Source organism: Oreochromis aureus, linkage group 7 (assembly GCF_013358895.1).
Source record: "Oreochromis aureus strain Israel breed Guangdong linkage group 7, ZZ_aureus, whole genome shotgun sequence".
NCBI lineage: Eukaryota > Metazoa > Chordata > Actinopteri > Cichliformes > Cichlidae > Oreochromis > Oreochromis aureus.
In genome coordinates this window covers 29,191,974-29,214,911 of record NC_052948.1, presented here as the reverse complement: position 1 = coordinate 29,214,911, position 22,938 = coordinate 29,191,974, and the positions used below count along the sequence as shown (strand labels likewise).

At 42.8% G+C, this 22,938-nt stretch overlaps 1 protein-coding gene across 3 annotated transcripts in view; it reads right to left on the bottom strand.

Annotated features, from left to right (window-relative positions):
• LOC116311837 (scavenger receptor cysteine-rich type 1 protein M130-like) overlaps positions 1–13,665 on the bottom strand; it is a 36,186-nt gene extending 22,521 nt beyond the window's left edge. The window contains exons 1-8 of one of the 3 annotated variants that reach the window (XM_039615119.1): positions 13,562–13,664; positions 12,402–12,434; positions 12,009–12,299; positions 10,570–10,875; positions 10,208–10,492; positions 8,038–8,343; positions 5,568–5,852; positions 4,468–4,773 (exon numbers count right to left, since the gene is read on the bottom strand). In XM_039615119.1, the coding sequence (XP_039471053.1) occupies positions 4,468–4,773; positions 5,568–5,852; positions 8,038–8,343; positions 10,208–10,492; positions 10,570–10,875; positions 12,009–12,299; positions 12,402–12,434; positions 13,562–13,601 (1,852 nt within the window). In that variant the 5' untranslated portion in view covers positions 13,602–13,664. Of the gene's footprint in view, positions 1–4,467; positions 4,774–5,567; positions 5,853–8,037; positions 8,344–10,207; positions 10,493–10,569; positions 10,876–12,008; positions 12,300–12,401; positions 12,435–13,561 lie in introns of those variants that run through there. The other 2 variants (XM_039615120.1, XM_039615121.1) reach the window with 2 other exon arrangements.
• Positions 13,666–22,938: the final 9,273 nt, after the last annotated feature.

Here is a 22,938-nt window from a genome sequence, read left to right as displayed (position 1 = left end):
TAAAGAAACCATACTCATTGTATCTCACACACAGGAAAGACTAAGTGTGATGATTCAGTTAAAGCAGATATTTATGAAGTCCTCCCTTGTGGTTTTTTTTTGTCATCTTTCGAAAATCACAGAAAAAAAAACGTCTGCAACAAACATAGCTGTGGATGCTGATTACAGCTCCTCCTGCAAACCTCCTCTCTCCTGCAGACATCTCTTAGTAACTGAAACATCTGTCGCGATGGAAGAAGAAGATTAGGATCTGATCTGTGGCTGACAAACAGGAATCAAAAAGAAGGACAGGTAGTGAAGATAGAACCAGGAAAGATCATGGACCTCACAGGGCCCTAAAAACAGCAGAGTCACAGACCCAGACAAGAAGACTCACAGGACTCCAACTGAAATGAGAAACCTGGGGAAGAAAGCTCTAAACAAAAAAAACCAAAAAAAAAAAAACCACACAGAAGAAGAGAAAGACACATGACAGGCCCACCCTGCATCACAGAACCCAGATCCTGCTCCAGAATCTCACTGTACCTCCCCTGAACCAGCAGCAGAAGATCCAGAGCTGATTATCACCCATCCTTCAGACATCACCAAGGAAACCAACGAGAGGAGGTGGAGGTAAGATCACACAGGAATATTAAAAAGCTGAAGAATAAGAAATATATTAAGCTGAAAGTCTATTTGCATAGAAGTTTAAACTTATAATGAAGTGACCGTAAATTGATTGTTTCCATAATCTCATGATTAAATTATGATTATAGTTCAAAAGTAAACTTATGATGAAGAATCGACACATAAAGTTTTGCTGACAACACGTTTAATGAAATGTTGATATTTGGTATCTGTGGAAAATGAAGAAATGAAAGTCGTGTGGAAAGTACCAAATGGATCAAAGACACAGATGACTGGAAAGGAAAAGGAAGTTCTTAAAATAAAATGGATTTTTCATCACTGAGTCAGTGAGACTTTAATTTAAATGTTTGGAAAACTCAAAGATGAGAACTGTTTGTATCTGTAAGGGTAAAACTTATAATTTGAGGAAGTCTCAAGTTTCATTTGTACTGAAACTGTTCTCTGATTGTAAATGTGGGTTCAGCAGAAACCAGTCTGTGGTGGGTTTGAGACAAGCTCCTCGGAGGTCGTCTTCTGCTCCTTCAGCTGCACAAAGACTGAAGTTACAGTAAACCAGCTCAGTGTTCTCAGGTGTGCTCGGCTTCTGCCTCCTGCAGGCCTGGAGAGACATGACAGCACAGATCAGGCTTCGTTCTCATTTTTGTGATTTTCTGAGAAGATCTGTGACCCAGAGTAAAACTCTTATGGTAAATGGCCTGTATTTGTATAGCACTTTACTTAGTCCCTAAGGACCCCAAAGCGCTTTACACTACATTCAATCAGCCACCCATTCACACACTGGTGATGGCAAGCTACATTGTAACCACAGCTGCCCTGACAGAGGCGAGGCTGCCGGACACTGGCGCCACCGGGCCCTCTGACCACCACCAGTAGGCTGCGGGTGAAGTGTCTTGCCCAAGGACACAACGACAGAGACTGTCCAAGCCGGGGCTCAAACCGGCAACCTTCCGATTACAAGACGAACTGCCAACTCTTGAGCCACAATTGCCTCAGAGCCACAATCTTATGTAAATTAGTGAATGACACTTGAGCGTGGAAATACTAATGAACCCCAAATGAACTGTTCTGTTCAAATCTGTGGCCCAGAGTTGCTGCTGGACACCAGCAGAAAGCTGTGGATCTGAAGGAGGAGACGCTTCAGGCTGCTGGAGACAGCCTGCTGCTAGACTACCTGGTGTGTGTGTCACAGTGGTGGTGTAGAGTATATATATATGAAATCTACTCAATAGCCACTTCAGCAACTCAATGCATTTAGTCATGTAAACAAGATGACTTGTTGAAGTTCAAACTGAACATCAGAATGTGGAAGAAAGGTGATAAAAATGTTTTAATTTTATAAGACAACATGCAAAAGATGCTGCTGCTGCAGAGGAGGGGAAGAGCAGGTGTGCTAAGCTGGATTGAAGAATGGCAACTGTTTTTATGTCATGCAGTGAGACGGAGAGGGTGGTGTGACAGTTGCAGAGGAGTCCTGGGCAGAACCCCAAAACCACAGTAATCACTACTGTTAGGTAATTGTTCAAACATGACACGGATGTCCGGTTGAGGAGGAGGTCTCAGTGCACTGTTTAGAAGCTGGTTCTCATGTTGTTCAGCAAAGGTTGGAAATGTTTTCATCATTTTAACTGCAGATTATTAAAGTCAGGAATAATGATCCTTTTCACTGTACTGTGGTGTATCGTCCGCCCAATCCAAACAGTTTGTTCTTGAATGACTGTTAAATATGATCACTATGGCATTGGCAGAGCAGATGTAGAAAGTGTTTCACATACTCAGCTCTGCTGCTCAACCCACAGATGCTGCCACATACTCACGGATGTGGAAGCATAAAAAACAGCCTTTCTAATGGCATAAAATGAATGGTTAAGAAGCATTGTGACAACAAAAATCAACCAAAAACTAATTTTATTATACTTTGTTCTAAGCATAAATTTATTATATTTAAGTATGTTCCTTTTGAGCTCTGGGATAAAAGACACTAAAACAGCTTAGGGAATGAAAAATTTAAAAATATGAAACCATAAAGCACCAAATAGGGTGTGACCCATGTTGGCATCCCTGATAATCTTTTGCCACAAACTAACAAAGAATTTGTCAGTGTTTAAAGTGAGACCATTGTCTTTCCAACATGTTCTCAGCTCATTTGGACTCATCTTGCAGCAACAGCAGTGATTTCATTCTGTCTTTATAATAAATCATGATCTTGGACCATGACAGGATTATCAGGGTTTAACGTTCTATGTAGACAGATGTGCTTCTAACACATGTGACACAGCAGTGTTTTCTATTGACATTTATACACTTTCAATCTTAGTCACACGGGTTGTTTCCAGGTCATTTTCATTCAGTTTGGACTGATATTTTTTTTTCACAGCAGAGTGTAAACAGATATTTAAACTGATATTTCATCATCATCATCATCATCTCTGCTTCAGCTTACCTGACACAGTGACAGACAGCTGGCGGCTCTCAGAGGAGAAATTATGAGAAAAAACGTAGATGTGATAAACACAGCTGTAGTCTCCTTGGTGGGTGGATTCTGCAGCAGGAAACAGGAAGTGGGCAGAATGATTGACAGCTGGCTGGGTGTAGCTGTATGTTGTGTTGGAGGAGGTGAAGATGAGCTGGAAGGAGCCTCCTGGGTACTGTGGCTGGATGGAGCACCTGATGGTAAAGCTAGAGCCCCTGGACACTTGAAGCTCCTGCTGCTGGGCCTCGAAAACCCCATTCATGAAGGACACAGAGATGATTGGCTGAACCAGCAGGTCTGTAAACACACACAGATAATAGTAGCTGACATTAAATTAACTATATGTTGAAAATGATAAACAGGTGATAAACACTGACAGGACACAGCTTCTTCCAGCTGTGTCCTGTCAGCTGTTAGAAATTCCTCCACGTATCACAGCGACAGATGGCGAAACACCCTGAAATATGGCTGATGTCATATAAGATGTCAGAGATGGTCTCACCTAAGCAAATAAGATCCAAGATGTAGTTGGAGTCATTTGGTGCTACACACGCCCTTCGAGTGGATACAGACTGAAAACAGTCAGAGCTGATCTCCAGCACATCTGCAGGTGAGGACTTTGGTCTGATTATAGCAGAAACAGCAGAGCCACAGTCCAAATATTCACAGACAACAGCTGCTTTCCTCAGATCATAGTCAATCGCTGGTCTCCATTCTCCCCAATGTTTCAGCTCCACTGTTCCTTCACAGCGACTGGCTCCTCCCACCAACCTGACGGGACCTGGACAAAAGCCAGATTTGACACATTTGAACTGACGTATGTTTCTTATATTACAACTCCCCAACTGAAGAAAATGGAAAAATTGGGATATAAGACTTCTAAAGCTCTGCCAGGTCATGACTGCTGGAGACAGTCTGGTGTTATTTTAGTTGCTGTGTATCTTAACCTGCTACACAGCTTTAATAAATGATCTAATGGATGATGTCATTAATATTCTTACCTGAGCAGGTGAGCTTCAGGATGAGGCTAATATAACTTGGTGTTGCACACTCTCTCAGACCAGATAAAGATGTAACACAGTCATGTCTGATCCACCATGAAGGCCTGCCGAGAAGTTCACTTCGCACTCCTATGGAAACAGCAGAGCCACACTCCAGATGTTTACACACAACAGCTGCATCCTTCAGGGTCCAGTGAAAGTGTTCCATTGGTCTCCACTTTCCCAGATGTCTTAGCTCTACCGTGCCCTCGCAGAGATTGGCTCCTCCCACCATTCTAACTTCATCAGGCTCTGAAGAGAAAGCAGAGAGTCATCAGTAAAAGAACAAAGTGAGTTTGAACCACTTCAAAGCTGCAGCTCCTCTTCTACCTGAGCAGGTGAGTCCAACAGCTTTGCCAGGTGAGCAGCTGTTTCTAGCTGAGCCTGAGCTTCTACAGTCCAGGAGAGCAGACTCATGGCCTCCACATTGGAACTCTTTGCTCCACACTGGAGCCTCCACGTCTCCATAGAGCGCCCCCTGGAGGACCGAAGGAGGCCCACAGCCAAGCTCCCTACAGACCACCTCTGCATCCTGCTGGTCAAAGTCAGCTTCACACACTGAGGACCAGCTCTGGTTAGACTTCACCTCCAGTCTGCCTGAACACAGACTGGAACCATTCAGCAGCCTGACAGAGTCTGGAGACATCAGAGAAGATCAAACAGAGAGATCAGAGACAGTAGACACACAAGAAAAAGATGGCAGCAATGGATCATGATGAGAGGAGAGAACCTCGGATTATTTCTGCATGTGTGAGCTGGACCATGCAGAGTGGCACAGATGCTGTCTCTGCTTACGAGGGCAGGTTTTCCCTGGCAACACCACTTCCCTCTGGCCTTAATCAAGAATATTTATTCAAAATTGTCTGCATAAAATTAAAGTAAATCATAAAAGTTTTGGGAAAAAACAACTCCCCAATGTATGAAAATGAAAAAGTAAGATATAAGAAACACCCACAAACAAGTAATATGTATTTAAAAATATCGTGTTGATGGGAAATCTTTATATCATTAATATACCTTTATGTGTTGAAGGTGCACAGGCAGAACTTGAACAAGCTCAGATCCACTTCAGCATTTCCCAGTTACATTTCAGGCTCAGTCACAGGTTCCCATTTACCTGAAACTGAACTCTGGACTTCATGCTGTTAGTCCAGCTCCTCTCAAGACAAATACTCAAAGCCTGTTTATTCACTTACAGTACTAAGTCCTCCATCTTCAGTTTTGGTGTCTGCACTTGTCCACAAGCAGCTGCTGAAATCAGCATTATATAAAGCTGTTAGGCTGCCTGGAGGTTGTTTTAGAGGATTTCTGAAGGTCAGCCAGGTCATGAGTGCTGGAGACAGTTTGCGGCTATCCTAGCTGCTGTGTATCTCTACCAGTTACATAGCTTTCATACATGATCTCAAAGATTATGTCATCAATATCCCTACCTGAGCAGGTGAGCTTCAAGATGAAAGTAGTGGAGCTTGGTGTTGCACACTCTCTTAGACCAGATGTAGATGGAACACAGTCGCGTCTGATCCTCCATGACGGCCTCGACGAACGCTTGCGTTCCACTTTTACAGAAACAGCAGAACCACAGTCCAAATGTTCACAGACAACAGCTGCATCTTTCAGGGTCCAGTGGAAGTGTTCCATTGGTCTCCACTCTCCCAGATGTTTCAGCTCCATCAGGCCCCCACAGCGATTGGCTCCTCCCACCAACCTGACAGGCTCTAACAGAAAGAAGAGAATCATCGGTCAATGAATAAAGTAAGTTTCCAAAAAGTTGATTCTGTTCATCTAAATGTTTTCAGTGGGAGAAATGTTTCGCCGACTACAGGTTTCCCCAACCTTATAAACAGCACATTTGCAATGACCATTGAGCAAAGACCAAAGTACCATTCACAGAGATTTGGGGAATGGCTGCAGTCTTTCCCTTTTCACTTAAATGGCTTCTTTGACTCCCCGTTCAAACCAGCATTCCTCCCTGTTCAGGATGTGCACATCCTCATGATTGAAAGAGTGTCCACTGGCCTGTAGGTGTAAATAGACTGACGAGTCCTAGCATGACCAGTTAGCTCTTGTGTGTTGTGCCATCTGCTGAGCCAGAGGTTGTTTGGCTTCCCTGATGTATAAATAATGGCATCAGCTTCCCAGCACTTAACAGCGTACACTATATTACTCTGTTTGTGTCACAGGACTCTATCCTTGGGGTGGACCAAGGAGGAATAGCCCATTGTTCACCAGTGTTGCTAGTTTCAGTCATTATGTGAATGTGCTGTTTATAACGTTGAGAAAACCTGTAGTCAGCTGAGACTGAAGAAGTCAGTCAGTCAGATGAGTGACGAAACGTTTCTCCCACTGAAAATGCTACGTCCAGATACACAGAATCAACTTCTTTGATTTCTTTACCTGGATGATTTGATTGATTGATTGATATACCTTTATTAGTCCCACAAGGGGGAAATTTCATAAGGCTGCCGACCTATTGCACGCAATGGCGGCGCCATCTTACCCTCCGACCATACATACATTACACAAAACATCACATGGGGAAGACAGGTCAGAGGGGTATAACATGGAAAAAGCACCACACGAGGAAAGATAAGGAGAAAAAATAACTCCCCAGACTGAGCTCCAACAGGAGATCAGTTTGAGAACAGAAAAACACCTCTGCACATAGCACATGAAAAAAACTCTTAATACACCAAAGAAACACATGACAAGCAACAGGGGCGGGTAAAGGGTGAGAAACAGCCGATTTAGACAGTACATCCGGGCCTGCAGCCTATGCGCTGGTCTCCATGATCCACCGTCAGCATCGGAAGGGAATAAGCGTCGAAGGCGTTTGGAAAGGGAGGGGGGATGAGTGTGTGCATATCAGTGTATATGTATGTGTGTGTGTGTGTGTGCGTGTCCAGAGTTCAGCTGAGACAGTGTCCTTCACCCTGCCAGGCTAAGTAAACAGTCTTCCAGCCAACCCAGGTGGCCTTGCATGGAATGGGAAGGAACAGACTAAACACAGTCGTTATCAGGGTGTTGTTGTACAGCTCCAGCCTTGCGACCGCAGCTGGCACCGAGAAGGTATCCGCATGAAGTGATGGTGCTTTTTACTTTAGTGCGAACAGCTTATATGAATTTCAAAGCAGTTCTACAGTCCAACACTGGTCTCTCAATCTCCGTTGGAGAGCCGCGAGCTTCGCCATACTTGCGTTCTGTGATGTTGTCATTCTTGTGCTCAAGGAGCCGATTCTGAAAAACTCACGACAGTGTGCCTCCCCGAGATGTCATCCAATTTGCGCTCAGAGATGTTATTCCGAGCTAGCCCTTCCGAGATGTAATCCAGTCTGCACTCAGAGATCTTATTCTGAGTATTCACAGCAGCCGTAGCCTTTCCAAGATCTTATCCGTGCTGCACTCAATGAGCCCATTTTGAGAAACTCACGCCTCGTCCCATCGTTTCAATCCCAGCGGGCAGCCTTGTGGAGGTTTGAACAGCCGGTTCCGCTTTCTTAATTCTTCGATAAGCCAGGGCCAAGCCAGCTCCGATCAGCCAGAACCCTGTTACCATGGTTCCGAATAGGTAGATATCTTCAACACTCAGGCTCACCCAAGCCCAGACTTCTCGTTGAGAAAGGGGTGTCAATTGCATTCAGAGACCAGTTGATCAAATCCATAATTCCTCTTTTAGGTTTTAGAAAACAGACTGCGAGAGATTGTTCCAGGGAGAAGTAATCCAAGAAAAACACGAGACTAGACAAGGACATAAGAGGCTAAGCAGGGAAGCTAAGGGAGAGGAGGAGAGGAGAAAAATGCGACCGCCTTCGTCAAGAGCAAGATAGAGTCATTTATCATTTAGCATACATCAACACAATAAAGTGAGTTTGAACCACATCAAAGCTGCAGCTCCTCTTCTACCTGAGCAGGTGAGTCCAACAGCTTTGCCAGGTGAGCAGCTGTTTCGAGCTGAGCCTGAGCTTCTACAGTCCAGGAGAGCAGACTCATGGCCTCCACACTGGAACTCTTTGCTCCACACTGGAGCCTCCACTTCTCCATAGAGCGCCCCCTGGAGGACCGAAGGAGGCCCACAGCCGAGCTCCCTACAGACCACCTCTGCATCCTGCTGGTCAAAGTCAGCTTCACACACTGAGGACCAGCTCTGGTTAGACTTCACCTCCAGTCTGCCTGAACACAGACTGGAACCATTCAGCAGCCTGACAGAGTCTGGAGAGATCAGAGAAGATCAAACAAATACAGGGAAATAAGGGAAGAGGTTCACAAAAGGGCGTTGCCTATCAAAGCTGGCCCGTAATGAGAGGCTGCGCTCACCGTGGACAGGTCACAGTGTAAACAAAGAGAGAAAGACCACCATTCTTGTGCATGTTAACACCTATGGCCAGTGTCAAATCATCAGTTAACCTAACACACAGCTCAGGAGTGAAGGAGGAAGCCAGAGCACTGAGAGAGGACATGCAAGCTGTCAAGTCAGTGCCTCAAAAGAGATACTGATTGGCCATTGTTTATTCCTTGCACATAAGAAGAAGACAAACTTGGGGTTATTAGGTGTTTAGACTGTGTGTAGGCAGGTGAGGACCCAAACACAATACTCACAGAAACAGAACTGAACTCAAAAATCACTTCTTTATTGCAGGCTTAACGTCGATACAGAATATAATACTAGACTGGGGATGATAAACTGAGACACTAGGAAACACAGAGAAAATCATACAGCTCCAGGATGAGACATTGACGACGCAACACTAAACACGGAGAACACAGGGCTTAAATACAAAAGGCAGTAACAAGGAAATTAGATACTCAAGGGGAGCACGGTTGGGAGCAATCAAACCTGAGGAGCCTGATGGAAGCAAAACAGAATACATTAACCTGAGACACTGACCTTCAAAGTAGAACAGGAAACACACAGACTGAACTTACAGATGGAGACTCGGGGAAGGCACAGAGACACAGAACAGAAGGAGCTCAAAATATAACCAAAATCCAACCCCAAAGAACATGAAAACAAGAATTTACCTTAAACACAAGATAATAATAATCAAAACCAAAACCACTGAGTCACAGTGGTTTTGACAAGACACCTGTTAGCTTTAAGGAGGAAGGGTAAGAATAGGAACAAACACTTACAAACATGTGTTTATTCAAACTGAGTCTTCATTAAGTCATTGAAGAGGTATGAAACAGAACCTCAGACATCAGGCAGGGAGAGACAGAGCAGGTGGAACAACAGTGTCATCCCTTATGTGGCGGGTTTGTTGGAGAAAATCAAAAATCTTTTCCAAGCATAACTTCTCAGGGGATCTCAGACCCAGCAACAACTTGGTCCATCGACACGACAAAACATCTAAACACAAGCTAAACAATGTATTTATAAGTACTGCTCGGACTTCTACACAGGAGAAACCAAAGAAACACAGATGGATGGAACAACACAGAAGAGTCAGCTCCACAGGACAAGACTCAGCTGTAGATCTGCATTCAAAGGAGAAGAGACACTGTTTTGACTTTACCACAGTTCACATTTTGGACTGAGCAGGGTGATGGAGAGATATGGATAGGGAGAAGTAAAGGCGGCTATCTATATCCACCATGAACATCTATCATGGAACAGAAGTGGGAGGCCTAAAAGCTTCTCTGTCACCTCTTGTTATGGAAAGAGTGATGTGGTGAATACCAAAGATTTGTTATGTGTATTGGAGGGGGGAGGTGTCCAGGTAGTGTCTAACCACCAGTTATTAGTGGCACATTTCAGGCCTTTGAATCTCTCCTTCAAATATTTTTTCTTCTTCCAGTGTAAAAACATTTGCAGCTGACACACTCAGACTGGAGGTGAAGTCTAACCAGAGATGGTCCTCACAAAGTAACTCCACTCTGGTGGAGTTACTTTGTGTGTGTGTGTGTTTATTAATGCCTGACATTAAACTCCTTCAGACAAAAACAATCAGATCTGTATTGCTTTTGTTTAGTTCAGAGGACTTCTGAGACTATCATGTCATGACCAGACATAGAGTGTCTCAAAATAGTACATTAATATATGATGTCATATGGCTAACATCAACAATATATTTACCTGAGCAAGTAAGATTCAGGATGGGTTCATAGTAACCTGATGTTGCACACTCCCTCAGAGCAGATCTGGAGTGAACACAGTCAGGTCTGATCTTCCACCCTAGTCTGAATGAAGTGCTTCCTTCTGCAGAAACAGCAGATCCACACTCCAGATGTTCACAGATAGGAGCTGCATCTTTCAGTGTGACGTCAAAGCCATACATGAGTCTCCACTCTCCCAGATGTTTCAGCTCCAGTGTACCTGCACAGGGATTAGCTCCTCCCACCATCCTGACATCATCAGGCTCTAACACAAAGCAGAGAGTCATCAGTAAAAGAATAAAGTGAGTTTGAACCACATCAACGCTGCAGCTCCTCTTCTACCTGAGCAGGTGAGTCCAACAGCTTTGCCAGGTGAGCAGCTGTTTCGAGCTGAGCCTGAGCTTCTACAGTCCAGGAGAGCAGACTCATGGCCTCCACACTGGAACTCTTTGCGCCACACTGGAGCCTCCACTTCACCATAGAGCGCCCCCTGGAGGTCCGAAGGAGGCCCACAGCCGAGCTCCCTACAGACCACCTCTGCATCCTGCTGGTCAAAGTCAGCTTCACACACTGAGGACCAGCTCTGGTTAGACTTCACCTCCAGTCTGCCTGAACACAGACTGGAACCATTCAGCAGCCTGACAGAGTCTGGAGACATCAGAGAAGATCAAACAGAGAGATCAGACACAGCAGACACACAAGAAAAAGATGGCAGCAAACAACTATTCACTGATTCAAACTCAACACAACTCCAACATGACTTCATCATTAACATGTTAGCATCACATTTACATTCCATAAGCCAGCGGCTGTTATTGCAGCCCTAGCCTACTGGGATTCTCCTTTTTGGATGTGTAGTATTGTCCTTATTTTTCTTGTGGAACCAGTAAAATGAGTGCAGCTGACTCCACTAAGCAGTCAGCTCTGGTAGCTGGCTGAGGGACAGGACATGGCCAGAGAGAAAACAGTTGACACATTACATTTAGTGCTTCCTTCTTTCTCCGTGGTGATAACATCAGCTTGGCTGTCTCTTTAAGTGTCTGTTATTTTTTTTTATACCCAATTCTTCCTCCTGTCTTTTTTTTTTTTTCACTTGGACACTTTTATGTTTACTTCCCCCATCCTCAAGACCTTTGGATGATCTTCAACATGTTTTGAAACAGAGAGCGAGGTCCACAGCATATTCAACTTTCTTGAGAGATCTGCACAGAGGCCACAGGGCAGGGAATCTAAATGCCAACTGTTATGAAGCAGTACAATTCAGACTAAGCACTGTGTGAGTTTGATGATGCTGAAAAACCCAGGATGAACTCATCTGTTCAAATTTGTAGCCAGTAAATGATAAATGGACTGGTTCTTATATAGCACTTTTCTACTCTGTCTTAGCACTTGAAGCACTTTACACAACCTGTTCATTCACCCAAGCACTTTCTTTTAAGCACTTCCTATGTAACATTCACACTCCGATGGATGCATCAGAGAGCAACATGGGGTTACTATCTTGCCCAACTGGGATCAAACTATTAACCTTCCGGTTAGTAAGGGCTCTGCTACCTGAGCTACAGCCACCACATAAGCCATTAGTTTCTGTCATGATGACAACCAAAGAATCTGCTACTGAATCGTGGAGCTCAGAAAGTTATTGAGCTGAAGAAGAATCATTTAGAGCAGGTTGGTGACTGGTCCCGAGGAATCCTGAAACTCTGCTCTGTCACAATTGTAGCTGGTGTGTTTCTGAATCTGCAGGTTTACAGTTTTGTGATATATAGTGACAGGCTCACCTGAGCAGGTAAGATTCATGATAGCAGAAGATGAATCTGATGTTACACATTTCGTCAGATCAGATTCAGACTGAATACATTCAGAGTTCATCATCCACATAGATCTTAATGGGGACTCGTATCTCCAATCTACAGAAACAGCAGAGCCACAGTCCAGAAGTTGACAGATAACAGCTGCTTCTTTCAGGGTCCAGTGATACCCCTCCACTGGTCTCCACTTTCCCAGATGTTTCATCTCCAGAGTTCCTGCACAGTGACTGGTTACTCCCACCAACCTGACATCATCAGACTCTAAACAGAAAGCAGAGTCATCAGTAAAGAAGTGAACTTCTGAAAAAAATAACTTCAAAGTTTACTGTTGGTCTGTATTTATTTTTTTCGATTTCTTTTTACCTGGAGAACTGTGTTTTCCTTCAGTTTGAAGTCCTGAGGAGAAACAAATCAGCAAAAATGTGATTTCTAGCAGGTAGAGCATCCACTGATCAGGTCAGTTTTTTGACCCATAGCTCCTCCAGCCCATGTGTAACTGAGCAAAATACTGAACCCCAGATTATTCTGATGCATCCATCAGTGTGTGTGTGTGTGTGTGTGTGTGTAAGATAAATTAAGCTCTGTAATAATGTGTGTGTCACTGGGTGATTCTGGCTTGCAGGGTAAAAGTGCTCATGAAAAATCTCGACATAAACACCAAACAGTGTTTCTGTCCTGCGCACTTATAATTCTGTGAATGTCTTACAGTATTTGCAGTGTGTAAGGTTTCTGTGTATTGAAACCCTGCAGGGCTTCATAGTGTTCAGTTTGTGTTAATTGACTAATGCAGTAACTTTAACAGGGAAATAGATGCTCATAAACATGAGGATTGACAGATGTATTTATCAAACAGAATTATTAGAAATAGAGTCTAACCAATATAACCCTGCTAGGAAATTACTCTTCCGGTCTAGGATTGTAGATACTTGTTGTAGCTCCCGCTCGAATGGGTCAGTTCCTAAACTCCGCAAAACACTTCCTGTTTCTCACAGAAACAGGAAGTGCTCTTACAGTTAATTTCATAATAAAGCTGTTATTCTTCATATCGTGACAGTAGATGTTTCCCCTTTTTATTTTTACACTATTCAAAGTCTGAATGTGCAGTCGTTACTGAGCAGGCATTAAGTGTGGTGTGTAGTGGATAACATAGTACATCAGTTTGTGCTCCTGTCTGATCGTTAGAGACTAAAATCAGCCCCAGCTGGTGGAAACAGTCTTTAGGTGTGAGAGATCAGATGAGATCAGAGCTTACTGAGTTACTTTCTGATCATGAGTAAAGTAACTGTGACTCATCATCAGTGAAGGAGTCTTACAGTGAGAGCTGCTGCACAGAGATCATCACTGAATACAAACCCATCTGACATGCAGATAAAAGCAAAGAATGAATGACAACATATTAAATATGGCTTTGATTTTACAAAGTCTGAAGGATTCTAACTAGAAGGTGTTTTTAAAAACTGAACTCTGTGTCTGTGTGTATGTGTGTGTGTGTGTGTGTGTGTGTGTGTGTGTGTGTGTCCTACCTGAGCTCCACAGGAGCAGCAACACTAACAGGTGATCCATGTCCAGCTACACGTCTCTCTGCTCTGACCATCGTGTGCTTTCCTACGTATATTTCTGCTAACAGGAAGGGGTGGGATGGATGGTTGTGTGACCCCGGCTTCGGGTCTGTGACTCTACTTGAACTCAGTGCTGAATGACAGTTTTAGAAACTGACATTTAACTCAGATTGAGAATCAGATTCATTAAATCATCACCATTTAATTTGTAAATGTACCAGTGTGTGAAAACATCTTTTAATCCTCACTGCAGACCAAATGTATGAAAATGTTATGACAGCGAGTTCTGATGTAGGGTTAAAAACTGGAAATGGATGAAGAGGTGAAACGTTACCTTTTCTTTCTGACTGTACAAAAAACAACAACAACAACAACAACAACAAGAACAACAGAAGAACAGTGTCAAGGTTTGCAAGGGCAAACCGTGTGGAGATGAGAGGTGTGGACCAAAGCGCAGACAAATAGAGAAATAGAAAAAGGCATAAAGTGAAAGTGAGCCTTTATTTGGTGGCTGTACAAAATACTTCAAAGCACTGAACGAAGGGAGGAACTGAAACAAAACCTAAACTGGGAGAAGCTAAACAAAATAACACGGAGAACATAGAAAACAAAGCAAAAACCCTGACACTGGGAACAACGAACATGAGTCATGGAAACACCGAGGAGAAACACAGAGGATGACAAGCAATAGAAAACGCAGATAAACCGACAAGGAACAGGTGAAAACAGACACTATACACAGGGGTGCACATTAGTGGTCCGCAGGTGCGCATTTGCTGTCAAAATAAAAGACGCGCACCAGATAAGAAGTTGCAACGCGCGTTTGCGTACATAAGTGTTTCTGGAGGAGGACAGACATTTGTTTAGAACTCTTAAAGATGTTGAGGAAGCAAGCTCCTTTAAGCAATTACTTTGCTGTTCCTCCACCTCCAAAGAAATGTCAGAAGGAGTCCGAACTGCAAAAGAAGTGCGTATTCTCGGAAAAGTGGTTGCAGGAGGTGAGCTGGCTTCAAACAAATGATGAACGCACAGAGATGTGGTGCAGAATATGCCGTGAAAATCCCACTCTAGCTGACAAAAACAGTGCCTTTTATATGTACGCAAACGCGCGTTGCAACTTCTTATCTGGTGCGGGTCTTTTATTTTGACATCGAATGCGCACCTGCGGACCACTTATGAGCACCCCTGACTATACATATACACACACACACAGAGGGAATGGCAGACAGGCAGGGAACACAGCTGAGACTAATCACACAAGATGAGACAGAGAAGAAGCGAAACTCCAAAACACTGAACAAGGCACACTGTCAAAGTAGAACAGGAAACGTTGTGAACGTCCTGACAAGGATGACAAGAGGTAACACAGGGGACACAACGGAGGCACAGTAACACCTGAACACTAGAAACCATAACAAATAACCAGAAACTAACTAAATTGAGGAACATTAATAATCACAAAACATAAAAAAGGAGGCACTAGACTCCAGACCATGACAAATGGGATGGCATAATAAATCACCCACTTTCCCTGTGGGCACTCTGTGTCCTTCAAGCTCAGGTCCTCTACCACAGGCGTGGGAGCTTGAGGGTCCTGTACAGTATCTTTCCTGGACAGAGATCCCGGATGTTGTTCCTGGGATCTGCTGGAGCCACTCAGCTAGCTTGGGAATTCTGATTACTAGTGTCACCATTTTAGCCGTTGCCCTCCACATCTTCTCTAACTCCTCTCTCATCCCTTGGTATTTCTCAAGTTTCTCATGAATCTTGTGCTCAGAGCTTCCTTGCTTCTTCCCGATGATGCTATCAGTTAGTATAACTACACACTGCCTGCTAGCATCTTGCACCCTGCTGTTTTGTTGTAGATTGTTTCAGGAGCATCTTTACACAGCTTGCACCTCGGGTCTTGCCTGGTGTGGTAGACATCAGCCTCTATGAATCTTGTGCTCAGAGCTTGTTCTTGTGCTGCCATGATTAGTGCCTCTGTGCTCAGTCCAGCTTTGTCCAGCCACTGGTAGGACTTCTGGATGTCAGCCACTTCCTCTATCTGCTGGTGGTACATACCGTGCAGTGGCCTGTCCTTCCATGATGGCCCCTCCTCTTGCTCCTCTTCTTTCTTGGGTTTCTGCTGCCTGAGGTATTCACTAAGTACACGAGTGTACAGTCACAGAGTTGAATCTCTCCAAGTATGTTCAGGAGCTTCCTTGTTTTGACGTCAGTGGCTTCTACCTCCTCCTTTGGCCAGTTTGTTATCCCAGCAGGGTACCTGACCACTTCACTATCACACTATTTTATCCTCCACAGGTATTTGGTGGTTGCAGCTTTCCTAGCGACCTCTTCGTGGTTCCCATTTGTCCGTGGGATTCCCAGGACCTTGTAGTTGTCCTCGATGTCTGCAATGTTGCATTCTGGTAGTTCAGTCCCCTCAGTTTGGACTGCCTTGATTCTCTTAGTTACCATCCAACTACATGGTAGTGTGGAACAGTGAATCAATGTCTCCTCACTCTTGGCATACAGCGTGATGTTATCCATGTAGAGGAGGTGGCTCCATGTGACTGACTGACTTTCCAATTAGTAGATGATCCGCTTCACCTCCTGAGGCACAGACACCTGAACACTTACTGCTGTTTATTCTGCTGATCAAACAAAATGAGACTTCATTTGAAGATGATGTTAGTTAAATATGACGTGTTTATGGGTAGAACTTTGTGCCATCAGAAACTGAATTTGAATAAGTTAGATTTGAATTTAAATTGCTCAGATTGAATAAAAGCTTCTGAAACTGAATTTGAATTAGCCTAATTTGAAATCCAATGTACTGGTTTGAAAATGATCATCACTAAATTGAAACTGAATTTTATATTTTGAAAATGAATAATTTAATTTATTCCATCCTTCTTTAAATGTAGCTCTTGCTTTCAGTTTCACTTCGCACCATTCAATTTCAGTTCTGCAATTCAGTTTTTGTTCAGGCTCATACGAGGTCATTCGAGAAAGCTGCAGAGTATTCGAGCGCCAATTAATAGAGCTATGTTGTACCTGCCGAGCCGGTGTTACTGAGCAGACCTATAGCATCTTGAGCTGGAGCGGGGATTCGATTAAGTATTCAGAAGTCATTTGTCAAATTAACCCTCATCCTCCATTTTTACGCTGCTAATTTGTTTATATTTGCCCAGCCAAAATGCAGTACATCAGTATATGTCAGCTAGCTTGAACTTCACTAACACTCCAAATGTTCCTGCTATTTAGTTTTACTTAATCATATTCAGAGCTGTACGATTTAGATTTTTAGGAAGACTTAAATCAGAACTGGTAAATCATCTTTAAATGGAAACTAGAAAGCTAACTTCCTGATAACTTCTAATTCCACTAAAACTTTTAGATCCTCATTTTCATTGATGTTACCTTTTTAAGTCTTAAGACATCATGTGGGAGAACAACACAATGATCATTCTAACTTAAGAATTTGGACAATTTTTTAAATCTCAGTGAAACCTTAGAATTTGTTTGCTTTGCGAGCTGAGGAGCCTTTGGACCTGGAAATGAATAATGTAGTCAGAATCAACAACTGGTTTCATTGCTGTTCATGTAGGAGATGTCAGTAACTGTTTCATGTTATCTTAGTCAAACCATTTCTGTCCTTGAAGACTGTCAGACTGGACTTTTTCCCCATACCTGGAAAGTATTAAATTGTACCTGAACTGAATCCTTAAGGCTAAGCAGTGTCCTTTAGTGATGTGCATGTCTACAGGCAGGAACCTTGTGTTTTGTATTAAATGTAATTCTCATAAATTCATGCGGTTACATTTTTAAAGCTTCCAAAATGATTGAAAACTGTCAGTGTGAAGAAACCTTTGCTGTCACTCTGCTGCAGCTGAGTCCGAGCAGGGCAGCACAGCAGCATGTGTCCACTGGTAAAATGCTGCCCCCTGGTGGTGAAAGGTTTAATTAAATTCTGCAAAAAATACCTTTAAGTAAGTAGGCCTGCATAAAAAAAACAGAAGAAAAATACCACCAGGCATTAGCTTTGTAGAAAACTAGTACACCTCTGAACTTATCAAAAGAAATAGTTCCTTTGTTGATCCCAGCAGGTGGTGACAACATGCAGCAGCGAAATATATTTAGTGGCATTTGACATCGGTGGCATAAGTCATGGCAGACAGGAAGAAGTTACATTTGGGGAAGAAAGATCAAAAGATCCAAAATGATTATTTCAAGTAGGGATGGAAACGCAGGCAACATTTTTATCATGTTCTTCTTAAAATAAGTTAACCACAAAAGGAGTTTTCTGAGGAGGGGGGAACAATGGTTTAGAAATGTATAGCTGCATGTTGGCATTCTATTCTAATGAGTTTAGTATTTATTCACATCTGTAGGGAGATCACTAAGACCCTAAACTCAAAGTATAAACCCCCAAGGAGAGAGAGTCTAATCATCCACCTAATCCCTGCTGGCACCAGGGTGAAAGGGACAATTTGATATAATAAGAATGTCTCAAAGGCAGCGGACAAGCCTGACTCTGGACCACAACCTCATATGTTCCATATTTGGTTCAGTCTTATTCCCTTTTTAGTAAGAGTGTTGGAATTGTTCAAAGGCTACTTTGTTGTATTCACTTACTCTCAGTGTTGAAGACAGTTTAAGAAAAGGTGCATTAAAATTTAACACGATGCAATGAGGCAACAGACAGACTGAGACATGGTGCTCAGAGCTGTGTGTAATCTGTAATCTGCACTGAAGTCACTGACCTGTAGGAAGTATTCTGTTCACAACATCAGATAATGAAGCAAATGTGTTGATGCTGAAAATCTGCAGAGGTGAATTTGTTTCTTGTTACACAGCTGGGTCAAGATAAAGAACTGGATCAATCAGCAGAATTAATAATGGATTCCCAACCCTAATCTCAGACCACCGAGGCAAAAATTCTTCTGCTTATTAGTCATCAAAAAAACAGACTCAGAATATTTTGTGGTAAACAAAAGGTCCAGAAATTCCATTTTTTTTAACAAAATAATTTGTGGCCACTGAGTGAAGTTCTTTACAGGTGATATTTGCTAACGAGTGTAAAGGTGATGGTTTGTTTTTAGCAGGCTTCAGTAACACAGCTGAGAGGAACATGATTCCTAATAATGGTTTTAAATCACAGATTTGTGTGTGACGGATTTAAATATGCAGAAACTTTTGATTATGAACAGAAATCTGTCTGAAACACATCGGAGCTGTTAATTTATTAAACTGAATTATAAATATGACATGAGCAGGAGCCATGTACAGATTTAAAGAGACCTACATAAAGAAAAGATTCAGAGGAGGAAATCAGACTTTTTGTAAACCAAGCTGATGGTGTGGAACATTTTAGAGTGAACCAACACATTGTTCCAACTGTTTCACCCTTTAAATATTCAATAAAAACAAACAAACTGAGCGTAAAGCAGAGAAGATGTCTTGGTTTGACCTTCAGGTCTCAGTGCTAACGTCACTGTGCTGGCTTTGTTCCAGTGTTCTTCCTGATGGCCCTGGGTCAGTGTGTGCCTCATTATTTGGAAACAATCTAAATATCATCCATTAACATCTTTGTGATATCTCTGCACAGCATTTCTTAAACATTCAGTTTAACTTCCTGCTTTTACATCCTACATAATCTCTGTCCTCTTATCACCTTCTGTTTCCTTTCCTTCCCCTTTTCCAAGTAAAGGTGGAGAAAATAAAACATTTACATCCTTTTCTGTCCGTTTTTCACACAGTTCAGTGATTTTATTCAAACTCTACAGTTTCAGTCACTCTAAACTTGGACACATACCTTTATTCATGTCATGACATGAATGATTTACATTATGGTTTATGGTCTACATTACTTAATCCTTTGCTAAGTTCCAAGAATACTGCCCCTTTCAATTTCTCAGATTTGATTTTATTATCACATTTACACTGTTTGCAAACCTGCACCCTGCAGCAGGAACTGGAAAGGCTCAAAGTAAAAAACATATATAGGTTTTTCCTTGTTTTCATATTTATTTTCTGTTTTCTTCCAAAACTCTAAGAGAATAAAGAACCCATCAGCCAGCTCTTGAGTGAGGACGGGTTATTTCTAACCCTCCTTCTTTCCCTCCTTTTTCTTTTGTCAAGCTCCTTCTTCTCCCAAGTTTTACAGATTTGGTTCTGCTTTGTCCTCAGACAGAGAGGACAGACCTCCTCTCCTCCTCCTCCAAGCTTACCACTTTGCTGCCACCGGTTTTCCAGCTTTCCTTCTCTGCATCCTAATCTGTAAACTGAGTTTATCAAGATATCAGAATAGATTTCTACTTTACTAAGTCTGCACTCAAGGCTTACACCATATATTGATATATAAATAGACAATAATCAGTCCAGTCCAATCCAATCCAGTTAGCTTTTCCCAGACTTTCCAGTGTCGTGTAAGATGAGGCGATGAGCGTTTGTGTTCAATAGAAAACAGCTGTGTTATTCGACAGGACGGACGGCTGTGTGTCAGCTAAAAAATTCATCTGGATGTGAGATGATCTCCATGGAGATCCTCCTCTGCTCCCTGAGCTCCTTCCTCTTTAGTCGGCCCTCCTTCAGCTGAACAAACACTGAAGTTATAGTAAACCAGCTCAGTGCTGTCAGGTGCACTTGGCTTTTGCCCCCTGCTGGCCTGGGGAGACATGACAGCACAGGTCAGACTGACTGCATTGATCATGTCTTCAACGCAATAAACAGGCTGAGAGCTTCAGATCTTTTCAGTACCTTACAGTAGAAACATAGAGCAGCGATCATAAACAGCACAATCACCAGCAGGACGACAGCAGTGACGTTATGAGCTGCAGGATCTGTTGGATCTGACAAAAAACAGTCATCTCAGTTTCATGAGTCCAGTCTCATTTAACAGATGGTTTCATTCAGTCCCAGTTATGTCAGCTCATTACACTGAACCAGAAACATTTTATTGACCCCTGATAGGAAAAGTGTTATGTAGTTTAAATGAATGAAAAATTAAAGAAAGAAATTTACCACTGTATAAATGTGCTTATGTCTACATAAAAATAACAAGTGAGAACAGATCGGAGCAGAAAGAAGAAGCTTCTTTGTGTTTGGGAATTTCTGTTTTCGGCTGGAAATAATCCAGCATTTTTTTGCTTCCTAAGGAACCGGACCCAAAACAGACGATGAACTGTAAAACACATAATCCAACCACACCTGCTAAGATTTAAAAACTTAAACCATGGACTGAACCCAGCTGGGTCCAGATTCTCAGCTTTCTGCTTTGAACAAGTTCAGATTCATTCACAAGTTATCAAAGCCAAACTTTGTGTTCTTCTTCTTCTCTTGTAGGGTAAAACAGGATCGCTAATCCACTCAGTGTCTCAGATTAAAAGTCCACTTGTTGTCATAGTTACCGATGGAAAAATGCAGTTTGTTAGAATCAGTCTTTTTACTTCCAGTAAAATTAAGAAATCTTTGACTGTTTCCTTTTTGTATTACATTTTGACACATTAGGTCACTCTTTATTAAAAAAAATCCATGAACTTTGTAGTTCAGCCCACAAGAGATCACCGACTGTTTCAGTGACAGAAAACATGACTGTCATAGAGGAAATCAGTGATCAGCTTACCTGAGCAGGTGAGATTCAGGATGAACAAAGTCTTTTCTGATGTTGAGCATTCTGTCAGAGCAGATCCAGCCTGAACGGGTCTGATCTGCCACACAGATGTTTGTGAGGACTTTATGAGTCCTCCATAATCAAACGGGCCACAGTGCAGACGTTCACAGACTTCATCTGTTTCATCCAGGATCCTGTCAAACCCAGACACCCATCTCCACTCTCCCTGATGTTTCTCCTCCAGTGTACCTGCACAGCGACTAGCTCCTCCCACCAACCTGACATCATCAGGCTCTGGACATAAAGCAGAGAGTCATCAGCAAAAGAAAAACATGATTTTAAACCAAATCAAAGCTGCGTGCTTTGAACAGCGCCTGACGTAGCATCTAAAATATTCTGTCTGCAGTGACATAACTGATGTTAGAGCAAATAGATCCCTTGATTATAATGTGACCAGAGTGGAGGATCATAAATGTGAAATGAATGTTTTAGCAAGCTAAGCTGAGCCTAAAGTCTTCAGTGTCTGAGGTAATGAGGTAACCTTTGCTGAACATATTACCTGCTCATGTTCAGAGTTTCAGTTTAAAATCTGCTGGAAGCACCAAAGTTTGACTAGTTCTTTGACTTCCTGATAAATCCTGATATAGCTTTTCTGCTGAAGGTGTGGATTTATATATGCAAACAGCCACAGCAGCACAGACTGTGCATCATATTATCACTGACACTCGCATGTATTTGGTCCTAATCTGCTGCTTAATCTCTTTCACACAGTTGGAGCTGCAGATACTGGAATGCACTTTAAGCCTCTGATAATGTTTAAGTGTGGTTTAAAGTTTCACAGCTCTAATGTGCAGCTGTAATGTTAATGTTAATGTAATGCACTGAGAGTATGCTGAAGGCTCAGATCTCTATCAGATTTATTACATATAAAAATTTCTCGCTGAGGGCGGTCTATCCTTCAAGCTCGGGTCCTCTACCAGAGGCCTGGGAGCTTGAGGGTCCTGCGCAGTATCTTAGCTGTTCCTGCACTCTTCTGGACAGAGATCTCCGATGTTGTTCCTGGGATCTGCTGGAGCCTCTTGCCCAGCTTGGGGGTTATTACCACTGGGACCACTGCTACTCAGTGTAAACGTTGTTACATCCTGTGAGGCTTTGGGAGTGTGTGGGCGTGGTGTTGTCCTCTCCCTCTCCTCCTCCTTCTTTTTTGCCCCTCCCCTTGTCTCTCTCTGCCCCTGCCTTCTCCTTTAGGACACACCTGCTGTTCATCTCCCCTTGTTTACCACCAATTACCCTCCAGGGGTCCGTTCTTCGTACCTCGCTTACTACATCCAAGATCAAATGACACATCCAAGATCAAATCATCGCGCTAACTTTGAGCTCGCTAATCCGGTTCTCCGAACACACCTGTTGTTGACGATTAGTATAGCTGGATGAAGTGATCTGAGATCACTGGGTGGCTTAAAAGGGGCTACGCATCGATAGTAGAAACATTGATCGGCAACCCTGTGATTGGTCGGCGAAGATGTCGAAGGAGCGCGCTCAGTATTTTACGGCAGCAGAGCAAGAACTCTTGATTGAGGGATTTCAGGAGTTTCAGAGTTTAATTAAAACGCAAGGGAACACTGCAAAGGCTGCAAAAGCAAGGAGAGAGGGCTGGCAGAAAGTTGCTGACAAATTAAACTCGTAAGTAATTTATTATATTATATTACATTATATCCTCTTTCACATTAGAGGACCCACTAGA